Here is a 14,005-nt window from a genome sequence, read left to right as displayed (position 1 = left end):
TTCCGCTTGTCGAATTTTAACGCTCTATTAAAACGGTACAGCTGCGTGGCGGAATTCGTTTTTAATCATTCGCTCCACTCCAGGAATCGAGATCTCGGAGGAAGCAAAAAAAAAAAACCCCACCGCCGCAAGGCTTCCTGAGAAACGCCTTCAAATGGAGACCGTCCTTACGAGGGACGTCCAGATATCCCGCACAGCTCCTTTTTACTGTTCCTGTGAAAACGACTCCTTGGGGATGCTCTGTGTGAAATGGTAAGAAAACTGCTTGTGCTCGTGTGTGGGCGAGGCTGGGGTTGCGGTGATCTAGGCACTCCGGAGGAGAATTGACACGGGTTTCTTATAAACTACCAAGGATAACAACAACGCGTAGCTGCAGAAAGTGGCGGAGTGGTTAGCATTGCAGTGGTTAGCGTTGCGGTCTCGCAAGGCTGGGGCCCCGGGTTCGATCCCTGTGGAGTGGGTTTCCTCCCACAGTCCACAGACATCCTGGCAGGTTAACTGGCTTCTGGAAAAACTGGCCCAGGTGTGATTAGTGAGCGTCCCCTCCCAGGGTGTATCCTGCCTGGCACCTTTGCTTGCCAGGATGGGCTCCGGCTCCCCCACCACTCTGGATTGGATAAAGCCGTTAGAAAATGGATGTTTAAGCAGATTCCCTGGAATCCTGTAGGAAACAAGGAGCTAAACTCCTTGGATTAATTAGAGCAGCAAGGAGTTGAAACAACAGGAGGCCGAGACAGCCCTTTGCTTTGTTCTTATAGCCGATAGGGGAGAGATCTTAATTAATAATAATAATAATAATAATAATTGCTTACATTTATATAGCGCTTTTCTGGACACTCCACTCAAAGCGCTTTACAGGTAATGGGGACTCCCCTCCACCACCAGTGTGCAGCCCCACCTGGATGATGTGACGGCAGCCATAGTGCGCCAGAACGCTCACCACACATCAGCTATCAGTGGGGAGGAGAGCAGAGTAATGTAGCCAATTCATAGAGGGGGAGTATTAGGAGGCCATGATTGGTAAGGGCCAATTGGAAATTTGGCCAGGACACCGGGGTAACACCCCTACTCTTTTCGAGAAATGCCCTGGGATTTTTAATGACCACAGAGAGTCAGGACCTCGGTTTTACGTCTCATCCGAAGGACGGCGCCTGTTTACAGTATAGTGTCCCCGTCACTATACTGGGGCATTAGGACCCACGTGAGCCGTAGGGTGAGCACCCCCTGCTGGCCCCACTAACACCTCTTCCAGCAGCAACCTTAGTTTTTCCCAGGAGGTCTCCCATCCAGGTACTGACCAGGCTCACACCTGCTTAGCTTCAGTGGGTTGCCAGTTGTGAGTTGCAGGGTGATATGGCTGTGATATTGGCCAATGCAGTGGGGGTGGTCTCAAAAAGCAAAGACCTTCTTTTCCTGGCACTTGTTTGACAACCTGGTAACGGCATTATTCCACATCATAAGCAGCGCAGAAGCCCGTGCCCAGGACTGGAGAGGGTCAGGTAACGGGTGAGTCAGGACCCCTGGGGGTGGGGGGGCTGAGACGCACAGTAAGTGGGAAGAACAGGCTGTGACCTCTGGGCCTCTTTCAGTCCCTGCTGACGCCCGCTGTGACTCACGGAGCCAGCGGCTCAGAGGCTGAGTCATCTCAGCCCCTCGCTCTAATTGCTGAAAAAATGCGACGACAACCTTCTTCTCCCTTCTCTCTCTCTCTCTCTCCACCTCTCCCCCTTTCTCTCCTCGCGCAGGTGAAAGGGCCCCTCGGTCCCGACCTGTCACGCCAGCACTGCCTGAGCCTGAACCATTGCCGTTCGCCGCTCCCCAAGGCGTTTCCCTGCGCCTTTAACGGGGAAGTATGATATTCATTTTCTCTCATGCTCTGCCCGTTCCCTTCCTTCTGTCTCGCTCTCCTGCTTCTGCTGACCGTCTGGAAAACTGCCGCCTCCCCCACCCAACTGGACAGGGTCTCAGTCTGAACGCTGGCGAAGTACTGTCAGGCGCCGTATCGGCGTCTGAAACCCGGGTGAGCGACGTGAAATGAAGGAGCCGTTCCCCCACTAAACCAGTGAGACCTCAATCTGTGTAGACCCCCTCGCTTCTTTGTCACTTTTGGACCGTTGCTTGCTGAGCGGCTTCTGCTAATACGTTCTTTAAAAACAAACAAACAAACAAACAAACAAAAACATACCGTAGTTTATTTGGCGAGGGCTGTCGTCCGGAACGGCGGCGATAATGACGGCTCTACCTGCCAGGAAGCCCGCACGGTGACTCGGTGGGGCCTTGGTCGCCGAGACAGCGAGTCGCCCGCAGCGAGCGGTGTGGGTTTCGAGAGAGAGCACAGCACAGCACAGCACGGCTGTAATAATTAGGAGGAGTGCTGGGGGGGTAGATAAAAGCGTTAATTGCCTCTTCTTGAAACGCTGTTTATATGCAGGGAACAAGCTGTTCTCGTTCTCACTTTGACTTCAACCCCTCCCTCCTACAAGGATACGTGTGTTGTTTTTTTTTTCACAATATTGTTAAACCGATCCCTTGCGACGCTCATCTGGATTCGTTGCGCCAACCGATATTTTCGCTGCTGCTGGCGGCGCTGGGTGTCCGGCTCGTAAAAGACTTGCTGTCGTGTCGGAACTGGGGTGTATGGGGGGGGGTCACCCCCCTGCCCCCCCCCCCCCCCCACCTCCACCGGTGCTCCAGCACCGTGATCTGTGATTCAGCTTTTCCAGAGCGTCAGATTTTAAAAAGCATCATTAGTCCCGCAGCCCTGCCGCGCATAGGGGAACACCAGCATGCTAGATTTTTATTAACCAAACGTGCACGGTTTTCAAATGCGCATAATTTTAGACGGCAATTTAGAAAAAAAAAAACAAACTCCTCCACTTACAGCCTTGAGCATACGCCACAAGGCTTTTAAAACAACCCCAAACCTCACGGGGAAATTGGTGCAAGGACTCTTAAGACATTAACACCTGTCTTGGAGTCCTTACACTCCTGGTTCGGTTGAAAAACACTTAGGAGAGGACGGCTTTCAAAGGCGCTACTTAAAACCCAGGCATGTAAATCGCACCTCCGTCTCTCAACGGCGTGGTCCTGACGAGTGGATGCACAGGACGAGAAGTGTACATGCACACGAAGAGTGAATCAGTTATATAACCACTTATAAAACACATTCCACTTGAGCCACCTCCAAATGAGAGGACGCTAATTTTAGCAAAGGCTAACGCATGACATTACCCTCTCTGTGCTGAGAAACGGACGAGCCGGCGCCGCCACTTTCGGGCTAATCGTCAGATAAATTGCGCCTTCTGTCAATGAGCTCGACCGAGGCAGCCGACTGTGTTGTAATTAACTTAAATCAAGGTGGGAGGTGATGGGCGGGCCTCCCCCCCTACACACACACTCCAACAAACACACAAGTGTGTTGAAACGGGCGCTTTGAGTGTCGGCGCTGACGAACAAGAACGACCGTTTTAACGTGTTTGTCTGAGACAGATGCGACGGGGGGGGGTCTTTTAAAAAAAAAAACTCAAGTTGAATGTACTTTTCTCTAAAATATCTCGGCTGTTTACGTCTACTATGTTGGACTTTTATTTTTAAACCACCCAAAACCCGCGGCGCCAATGACGGCCGCAACTCCGGGGTGAGTAGGCCTCCCATTGTATATCGCCGGTCCCTAGGCAACGCGCACTCACGCCGGGCTGCGTCATTTCCTGTTGGGGAGAAGGACTCGGGAGCCGGGAGCTGCGCTCAGCCGGGAGAGAGCCGAGCGGTGCGGGAGCGAGCAACAGCTTCCCGGCTGGACAGGACGGCGCGAAATCCGGCACAAACGTCCAATAAGTCCCCTTGCATTCAGGCTGTAAGACCGACCCTCATCCGTGGTGTGTGTCGTGTGGATATATATATATATTTGGACAAACAAAACGGGTCTTGTTTAAGGGGGGAAGGAACTCAGCTCGGCACCGCAGACTCGGGTTCACGGTGTGCGCTGTTTTTTCCTCTCTCCGTCTGCTCCGACGTGTCACACCGCAGGGCTGAGACTCCGGAGGGAACGATTCTCCGGTTTCTCCTCTCTCCTCCCCCCCCCCTCCTCCTTTCAACCTCCGGAGTTGTGCAGAAATTACGGAAGAAAAAGTTCGGCAGCTGGATCTCTGCCCGTCGCCCCGGGGTGGTTGGTGGAGGTGACGGCGGGGTAGCTCCGTGGAGAAGCTCCCCCCGTGACCCAGCCGGCGGGTCCCCGTCTGATTTCAAGAGCAAAAACGTGCTGCGGCCCCGGCTTGTGCGGCGCAGGTACTTGCGGGAGACGGAGGGAGACACTTCTCGAAGGGCCGGTGTTTTTGGCGGAGCGACCAGTGGGGGGATATTCGTGGTGTCGCTCGGAGAGAGAGCAAGTTGCCTGGGCTGAAGGAAACTTTGTTGTTGTTGTTGTTGTTGTTGTTCGGGTGCTCCGCATTTCTCTCCCCGGGGGGGTGGCTTTCCAGGAGGAGATGTTTGTTTTGTTGTGTTTATGACGGACGTGCACAGACACCGTCGCCGGGACCCTGTGAGTTGAGTTTCGGCTCCGCTGGAGCCCGTGGTGGCCGCCGTCCCAAGTCCGTCTTCACCCGACACCGCTGCGCTGCCTGCTTACCAGCCTCTGGGCGAAGGATTAAATTCGTGCGGCCGCCGAAAAGGAAGGAAGGAAGCGAGCGAGCGAGCCGGGAAGGAAAACAAAACAAGCGGCTTTTCCCCCCCCACCACGATGGGTCTCCGCTCCGTCCGTCGCCGGCGATGTGGCACTCCGTCCTCGTAACGCCCCGACCCGGCTCGGTTCCGAGGATGAGCACGGATCTGGAGCGCCTGTCGCTGACCTCCTCCTCGGCCAGCTCGGTGGGCTCCGGCTCCGGCGGCGGCCGCTCCCTGTCGGCCAACGTGCGGAAGCTGCACCGTGCCCTCAACCTGCTGCTCAGCGAGCCGGAGCGGGAGCAGTTCATCCACTGCCTCAACGTCTACCACTCCAAGCGGAACGTCTTCGACCTGGTGCAGACCCTCAGGGTCATCCTCCACACGCCCAGCAAGCGGCAGCTGCTGCCCATGCTGCGCCTGGTCATCCCCCGCTCGGACCAGCTGCTCTTCGACCAGTACACCTCCGAGGGCCTGTACCTCCGGTCCGAGCTGCTGGCGAGCAACGGCAGCCCGGAGACCCCCGGCCACGCCGCCTCCGCCGCCGCCGCCGCCCCCCGGCCGGAGCCGCAGCCGCTGCGCGCCTCGCCGGACAGTTTCAGCACCAGCAGCGAGGGGACAGCGCCCGCCCTGCCGCCTCCGCCGCCGCCGGGACGCGCGTCCCCGCAGGAGCCGCCGGGGGAGCTGCGACAGGTGTCGCTGAGGCGCAGCAAGAGCCACGAGGGTCTGGGCTTCAGCATCCGGGGCGGCTCGGAGCACGGCGTGGGCATCTACGTGTCCCTGGTGGAGCCGGGCTCGCTGGCCGAGAGGGAGGGCCTCCGGGTCGGCGATCAAATCCTGAGCGTCAACGACAAGGCGTTCGAGAGGGTCACCCACGCCGAGGCTGTGAAGGTGGGTGAGACTCGCTCGTTCGCTCCCTGCCGTGCCCGGACCGTCGTGCCGCAAGCGAGCACAGAAACTTTTGATTTTGTGCGTGTGTGTGTGTACGCGTTATCGCCTTCGGACGCAAAATGGTGTCGAGGGGTCATGAAATAAGGCTTCAGGGTCTTGCAGGAACTGAAACCCCCAGGCAGTGAGGGTTGAGGGTGCGAAATTCTCACCCCAGCCCAACGCTCACCACTGCCTCCTTTTGGCTGTGTGGAATTGAGTGTTGTGGGGGGGTCTCATTCGATCTTGAGCAGGAGTCTGGACCAGGATCGGTGTCGTTTTTTCCGCTCTGGGCGCTTAGCGGTGGTTTCTGGGTGGAGGGGCTCACTGGAAGGGGTGGGGGTGCTGCTCTCGGCCCCCCGAAGACCTCGGGGTTCGCAGTCTGCGGCCCCTGCGCCGCCCTCTCCGGCACTGAGCCCCTGGTTGTGAGGGGGGGGCCGGCTGGCTGAGGAGGAGCTTAGGGGAGGGGCTCCCACCACTGTGATGAGTACTGCAGGGCTCCCACAGGCCTCGGCACCTTGGTCTCTTAAAAAGACCCGTCTGGACCACTGCTGCAGCTGCCTGGACAGGACAAAAGATGGCCTTTACCACTCATGGCCTCCCAATAACCCCCCTCTCTGAACTGGCTCCGTCACTCTGCTCTCCTCCCCACTGAGAGCTGGTGTGCGGACTGGCGCATCATCCAGGTGGGGGGCTGCATACTGGTGGTGGTGGAGGGGATCCCCATTACCAGTACGGCACTTTGAGTGGAGAGTCCAGAAAAGCGCTATACAAGTGTAAGGAATCACCGTGAAGTAAATTTCCCAAAAGAACAGCAGGAGGATTCCTTTGAGAAAAGCACTGACATCCGTTCTCCAGTTTAAACAGAAGGCGTGTGGATCTGCATTAGGGGGGTCAGCCGTGTGGTTGAAGCTCATCGGTGAGCTGCGAACTCACCCGATGGCCTGCTCTCGCTTGCAGCCATGCTTGTGCCGGATCGGGAGGCGGTTTTCCAAATGAAACGGCACCACGCTTTAACGAAAGCCTCTCGGACACTTCCCGTCGGCGAGCGTGGTGGGGTGTGCCCAAATCCCAAGGGGCGTGGGGTTTGTGGTTTTTCCGGGAGGTGTTGTGATTGGCGTGCCTGGCTGCCGCCTGCTCGGATGAGAGAAAATCCCAAGGCAGAAGCAGCTGGGGGGTTTGGGGTTTCCGGGGCTCCCAGATTTCCTGTCGGCGGGGTGTAGCAGCCCTGACGCGCCGGTGTGGTTGTCCCGTGTCGCTCCGGGCTGCTGTGGGCCCTCCCTGCTGCCCGTTCTGGCGAGGAGGTGTTCAGTGCTGGTTGGCGGACTCCAGTTTTTCCCAGGAGGAATGACGGGCCTGTGTTTGCTCGCTTGGCACAGGGGCGCCCAGTCTGTGCGATCTCGGTTTTTCGTCCCCTTGCTGTGTCGTGCTGGAGGGAAGACTGTGTTGGCCTCCGCTGGCTGTGAAATCCAGGCTTTGGCCTATTTCTCTTGGTGTCGGCTTCAGGCGCAGACTTAATTCATCCAGCAGCGAACGGGCAGCGTCGAGTCTCATTCCTCCCACTGTAGGTCTTGGCTCTTGATTTATGCTTTGAGACGGAGTCTGTAGTTTTGCTTTTTACTGAGCATTTATCCCCTGTTCTTTGTAATAGAGCGGCCCCGGTCTTGTGTGGCCTCCACCAGGTGCACAAATGGACAGAGAGCTCAGGTACTGTATACGGGATGGGGTCACTGTCAGAGGAGTCAGTCCTGTCCTGTTCTCGTGATGCTGACCCTGAAGCTCCCTCTGACTGCTGGGTGCCATTCCAGCAGAGGCATTTACTTAATTAATTTTCCTGAGCCCTCGATTGATCTATTTATCATCTTAAATCCTTTCTGTGTTTGAGCGACAGGGGATGGGGCTGCAATTAAAATGAACCCTGAGCAAGACCAGGTGGAATTCAATGAATGAGCCTGTACAGTATATCACCAAGAACCATTGCCTGGTGTGTGGTTGCCACAGTGTCATTTCTACCTGTGTGTGTGTGTTTGTTCACCTTTTAATTGATCATCCATTAGAAGCCTTTGGAACAGCAGTGTTACCACCTCGTAGCTTGATCTTGTCAGGTTTGAGAGGTCGAGCAGGGCTCGGCCAGGTTAGTACTGGGACCGCTAAGGAAAACCAGGTTGCTGCTAAACGTGGTGGTGTTTGTGGACCAGTAGGTGGTGCTCTTTCCTCGGAACCAGAATTTCCTCAATGTGGTGACTGGAGACACTGTGCTGTAGGAGGCACCCTCATTTGAATAACTTGTTAAACAGAAGTCCTATATGATGGGTCATTAAGGATCTCCCCCCCTACCCCTGATCTGCAGCACAGGGGGGGGCCGCTGTGTGTCCCACAGGTGGGGGCTGTCCTTCAGGGGTGTTGAAATGTCTCCTTGTGAAACCATTCTAGGATCTGGATGAACAGTGCTAAGGAATCTGCATGAACACAGGACTGTGGCCGTTCCAGTAATAAGCTGAGCCGCCTCAGTGATCTACGATCAAGCATGGGGCCAGCTCTGCCAAGAGGGGCTTCATGTTTTATGTTAAAAGTGTTGTCAGCTCTTCGGTTTCTCTTTTTTCTTTTCCCCAGCCTTGGTCTCTAAAAAGAAATGTTCTCGTCTGCCGATACCAAGTAACTCTGCTGGCCCCCGTGATCCTCTGTCTCCTTTCCCGGCACCGGGAGGGCGAAACCGTTCACCGGGAGCCCAGGGGGAGTGTTCCTGTAGGCTGGGGGCTGCGGGGGCCAGCGGGTTTGCTCGCGGAAGGCGGGAAAGGAGACAGAGGATCACGGGGGCCGGCAGAGTTACTTGGTATCGGCAGACGAGAACATTTCTTTTTCGGATGGCGATGCGATGTTGGATGAGCCGCAGAGCGACGCTGTGTGTTCACCAATCCGACCGCAGGCCCCCGGACACGTCCCTGAACGTTTTCACGGTTCTAGACCGCGCAGTGAAGACGTGTAACGGGCGGTTTATCCATTTTAATATGGTAAAGAGCCACGGCTGTGTTGTGTGACGAATGAAATATCCTGGGCCGTTCTTGCATCAAGAACGAAGGGGACCCATGACTGGTTTCCCTGATCTCCAAGGTTCGCGGTTATTAATTTGGCCTTTAATGCCGGAATCATATTTGCTTTTCTTTCAAGGCTGAAAATGAGCATTTTCCCCTCAGTGGAGGCGCCGGCTGCTGCTTCCATTTGTCAAGTTCAGGAGGGGGATTAAGTGTTTGGCTCCGGCGGTTAATACCGGGCGGATTTCTCTAATTGCCTTGGAAGACTCGGCGGGCTGGGAGAGGGGGGGGCGACATTAGGCTGGGGTGGGCTGGTGGGTGCACCGTTCCCCTCTGTCTGGGCGAGCGCGGGCTGGCGGGGGCAGGTCGGGGGGATGAGGAGTTCTCAGTCAGAAAACAATAGTTTAACAATAGTCAAGCCATTTGCTCCGTCCAATGGCCGCTGAGCCCCCCTCATGAGGGAGGAGGTGCGATCTGCCCTTCCTCTGTGGTCGGGCTGCTCCAGCAGGCCTCAGGGACCACCCTGCTGGGGGCCCTCGGAGATGCCCTCTCCCGCTCTGGCCCCCGCTAGCTCGCGAGGGAAGAGGAGAGCCTCATATCCCAGCAGGGCCGGGCCAGCCCTGCGGCTGGCGGGCGGGAGTCCTCGCTGGAGCCGGGACACTGCGCTCTCGGCCACACACACAGGCCAGGCTGCCTGCCCGCTCCTGCATGTCTGTTTTCCCCAGCAAAATAAAACAAGAAAGCCCCGGGGCTCCCCCTGCTGCAGGGGCTGTGTCAGTGCAGCGTGACTCACTGCCGTTCAATAGGAAAAATGCTGATGTGTGTGTTTTTTTTTAAAAAAAGGTTTAATTCCATAGGAGGGAACTGGGGGGCATCTTTACCGGAGATAAATACTTGTTTCTCCCAAATCACGCTCTGGAGAGCTGCGAGATGCACGAGGCAAAAACAGTGCTGCCGTATCGCAACTTTCTCGTTGACTTTAAAAACAGTTGTTTTGTGTAAAGAGAGGGAAAAAACTGATATGGCTTCGGAACTGGAGAGAGAGGTCTCAGAGCAGGCCGCAGTGTGGCGTAGCGGTTAGGGGCTCTGGACATCATTTGAGGGCTGCAGGTTCAAATCCCAGATGGGGCACAGCCGTTGTACCCTTGAGGAAGCTGCTCGCTCCTATTGCTTCAGCACAATACCCAGCTGGATAAATGAGTGCCAATATAAGTCACTGTGGATAAAAGCCTCAGCTAAGCGACTTGACAGAGCCTGTAATGAAAGCGCAAGAGGGATGACAGTGGCCAGGCCCGGTCCACCACGGCTGTCAGTCATTTCTAATCGCGCCGGCCGTCATTTCCTCGCCTAAAACATTCTCGATACGGCACGTGATCCCCCCGTCTCTCCCTCTCCAAGTCTTTGACATCCCTCTTCCCGCTATCTCCACCTCTGCAGCTGCCCCTTGGTCACTCCTCTCTCTGCTGGGGGGGGGACTCAGAAAAGCAGCCCCCCCCCCCCCACGCACCAGGAGGCTGGCCCTGAGCCGATGCGCGTTAAGCCAAATTTACTGTCTAAAACACTATAAACCTTTCAAAAGGCTTAATTCTTGGGTGCTGTTATTCCTAGTGAAATAAAAATAAAGGGCTGTGCTTTATTAACTGTGTTGAGTGCTAACAACCGTGAGCCCCGTGGATGTTTATTAGTGATAAATGCAGTGTATTTATTACTGATGAAAGGCAGTGCCACCTTCTGGATTTAAAGCCTTGGACAGGGTTATTCGTTCCGCGTTAAAGCCAGCTGTTACACGGGGCTTGACCGTACTTCGCTCGGAGGCCAAGTATGAGCTAAAACGTCGCTGAGAGGCGTCGCCCCCCGAAAAATCACACAAGCAGGATTGTTTCGTCCTCCCGTTCATAAAAAAAAACCCCCCGCAGTTGCACACGGCGTGAGGCGCCTCTGCAGTCCAGCTGGGCTTGCAAAGCAGGAATCAGCCCAATGGAGTTAACTCAGGTATGCTAAAGGCGTGGTCCTGATCTCAGGACGATGGGGCCCTTTCCCGGACTGCTCCCCTTTCCTGCGGAGGAGCTCGTTTCTCTTGCAGCTGATGGCCGGGGGGAGAGTGGGCGTCCGTTCCGATTGCGCTGTCCAGGGTGTCCTGTCCTGCCGCTGTAATGAGGCACTTGCTGAAGGGCAATTTGGAGAGCAGTACGTCACAAGCTGTGTTTGGCCGGGGCCTGTCCAGATGCCACCACTGAAACACCCAGCCAAAGAAGAGCCACCTACAGCTCAACACCAGCGGTGATGACGGTGGTGATGATGATGAGGATTGTGCAGTGGATGGAAGTCCCTGCGCGAGGTTGCGCGTATTTCTCAAAGGCCGACGTCCTTTCCAGTCTGCGTGACTGGAGTGGGGCCACGCTAACTGGCTCCTGCATGCGGTGCCTGTCAGGGGGGAGTTTGCACGTCTTCTCTGCAGTCAGGTGGGGTTTCCATTCAGGATGCTCAACATTCTCTCCCGCCAGCGTGGGTGTTTTAGCAGGGGGGGTTTTGAGTTTGGATGGGGGGGGGTCTGTGGGGTTAACCAGTGCACTGGAGTGGAGGAGTCGTTTATGGCATTAATGCTGTTCTGATGAAGTTTGAAACCTTCCGGATTTCGGGCCTTGGAAAGCGTCCTTCGTGCCGCGTTAAAAAAATGCTCCGTGCCGCGGGAATTTGCGCCTTGATCGGGCCCGTTCCAGCCTCTCCACGGGAGCAGCCAGGCTGGTGCATGCTGCGTGGGGCACATCAAAGCCAGTCGGGGAGATGTGGCGGAAGGATATTTTCCAGGGGGGGGAGTGGGCTCGCGCCCCTCTTCGTTGGCGCAGAAGTTCTCGATTCAGCACACTCTTCTGCCTCGGCCGCGGCTCTTCTCGTTCGTCAAGTTCTAAAAATAACTGCTTGCATCAGTCTTAAAAATAGCAACGGCGTACTGTGTGTGTTTCTTTCATATTTGTTCCTGAGCTCCAGGCATTGTGCACAGCGTGTGTCTCTCTGATCCACCTGGAGCCCAACAGACTGCTTTTCCCTTGAATGGGAGGAGGAGGAGGAGGAAGACGTGCCGGGAGGTCCTTTTCCCTGCAGCGGGTGGAGGCCCGGTGGGATTTCAGGCGTTGCAGTGGGGACTGAGGTATTAAAGCAAGACATGCACACAGGACAAGATCAATCATTTAAAGAGCTGACCTCGAACCTCCGCCGTTAGGTAGCTTAATTCATGGGGTATCCACATCAGCAGCAATGCCTCGGTCGTTTCATCTGCTGTGTGCTTTAAAGGCTTCAGTTTATTTTCGGTACAGTAAACAGATAAGATCACTTCATTAGCCCTATACAATTTCTCGCATTAGGAATGTGTCTTTTCGCAGACCCCAGCTTGCTCTCCATGAGACACACAGACAGGGAGAGAAGCTGGGGGTCAGAGCGCAGGGTCAGCCGTTTATACGGCACCCCTGGAGCAGCCGGGGTGAAGGGCCTTGCTCGGGGGTTCAACGGAGTAGGATTCCTCTGCCGGCCGCGGGATACGAACCGGCAACCTCCCAGCCACAGGATCCTATCCCAGCTTCTTCCTCCCAGCAAGGCAGGGGGATCCCCGGACACAGATGAAGGGAGGGAGGGAAAGCGAGGGTCGCTCTTGCACTTTTTTCCCCACATCCTTTCTCCCAGCCTTTAAGTGGGACGAAAACGATGGGAAGAATTTCTGACGTTTAAGTCCCCCCCATCACTGAGAAACGGGAATGCCACAGTCCCAGCTGGGAGGGGTCAGTGTGTCCCGGATACCCGTCTCCCATCCGCACCTATTCCAAAACCGTGAGCTGATCGTTTCCCACCTGCCAGCTTCTCCCATTCCTTATAAACCGGGGGAGTTCGACTGTACAGGCAGCTGTTCCATGCGAAAGAATGGGGGCAGAATTCCCGTCCGGATTTCCCAAGCTTGGTTCCCTGTGTCCCGTGCCGGATGCTACAAAAAAAGCGCTCAGCGCCCCTTCTTCCGTCGGGACCGGGAGGGGGATTTCCAGCCTGCGGAGGTTTCTCAGTCATTGCATCTTCATGGCGGTAGACGGCTGCTCCGTCTGTGTGCTCACCTCCGCTAACGAGGCCAATCAGATCTAATTGGGCCGGTCAATTAAAGCTCCCCTCCCTGCTTGTGCGGGCGACACTTTGGCAGATCTCCTCTTAATATCGTTTCCGTCTCCCTCCCCCTCCCTGTCTGATGCAGTATTTCCTCGGAGCGGAATATATATGTTTAGCCTTCATGTATAAACCCGAGACGGAGCTTATTTCTAAAGCAGCCCTTTGATGTTGGTAAATCCCTGTGAACGGAGGGATGATAAATCCCCTCTTCCTCGGAACGGAGAAGCCCGCGGGGTCCCGACGAGACCTGATGAATCCTGGTCGGGGGGGGGGGTGCCCCAAAATGTGCCGGGACAGGGTCCTGCTATCGGAATGCAGGGGGGGGCAGGTCCGGGAGGTGTGCCAGGGATGAAGTCGCCTGCATCTGATGAAACTCTGGGTCCCCTTTCTGGAGGTGCTCATACAGCTTACAGCGAAAACACTGTGACTTTTTAAACTGTCAAGCTAAAACCCCACATCAAAGCATTCCTTACTAGAGCCCTTTTAATAATAATAATAATAATAATAATTGCTTACACTTATATAGCGCTTTTCTGGACACTCCACTCAAAGCACTTTACAGGTAATGGGGACTCCCCTCCACCACCACCAATGTGCAGCCCCACCTGGATGTTTGCTTTTTTTTTTTAAAGCAAATTCACCTGAAGTCTCATCAAATCCTTTGATGGTCCTTAACAGGGCCCGTTCTGATGCACAACTGGGAATTCTTCGGACGCTTCGTATGATCCCTATTCCCTATTGCAAGCTCTTTGCACCCGCTTTTTGTGTCCAGTGCAAATAAGAAGACATTTTAAATCAATACTAACCCCCAGTGTGAGCCCATTCAGATGGTTCGCAACAGCACAGGGAAAGCTGGGGAAGACTATGGTTTGTACAGTTATGGCGTGACAGGCTTCTAAAAGTGGTGGGTGGGGCTGACGTTCCCCAGCCGGCTCGGAATAACGGAGCCGTTCTCGGGCTCTCCTGTGCTCGGTGTCTGCCGGGCTGGGACACCGGGACCTGTGGGGACCGCAGCCTCTCTGCTTGCAGTGCACGAGCCCAGAACAGCCAGTTCCCCAGCAGCACCCCTCCGTCACGAGCCGAAGCTGAAGAAGGAGAAGGGAAAAGACGAGTGACTGCAGGCCGGATCTGCAGTGTGGGGGGGAGGGGGAACAGGTGTGCAGTACAGCTGCTGCAGGAGAGGGAGAGAGCAACCGAAAGAGCAACAGCAATTTCATGTCTCATAAACCCTGACAGCTTTACCC

General features: G+C 55.6%; 1 protein-coding gene across 1 annotated transcript in view; it reads left to right on the top strand.

The window, feature by feature from the left end:
* The first annotated feature begins 3,045 nt into the window (after nucleotides 1-3,045).
* Nucleotides 3,046-14,005, top strand: part of LOC138224954 (whirlin-like) — a 50,068-nt gene continuing 39,108 nt past the window's right edge. Inside the window, 1 exon segment of the mRNA XM_069183282.1 lies at nucleotides 3,046-5,547. Coding sequence (XP_069039383.1) covers nucleotides 4,765-5,547 — 783 coding nt within the window. The 5' untranslated portion in view covers nucleotides 3,046-4,764.

Source organism: Lepisosteus oculatus, chromosome 24 (assembly GCF_040954835.1).
Source record: "Lepisosteus oculatus isolate fLepOcu1 chromosome 24, fLepOcu1.hap2, whole genome shotgun sequence".
NCBI lineage: Eukaryota > Metazoa > Chordata > Actinopteri > Semionotiformes > Lepisosteidae > Lepisosteus > Lepisosteus oculatus.
Note: the sequence above shows the minus strand (reverse complement) of the source record. Positions and strands in the feature narration are given on the sequence as shown.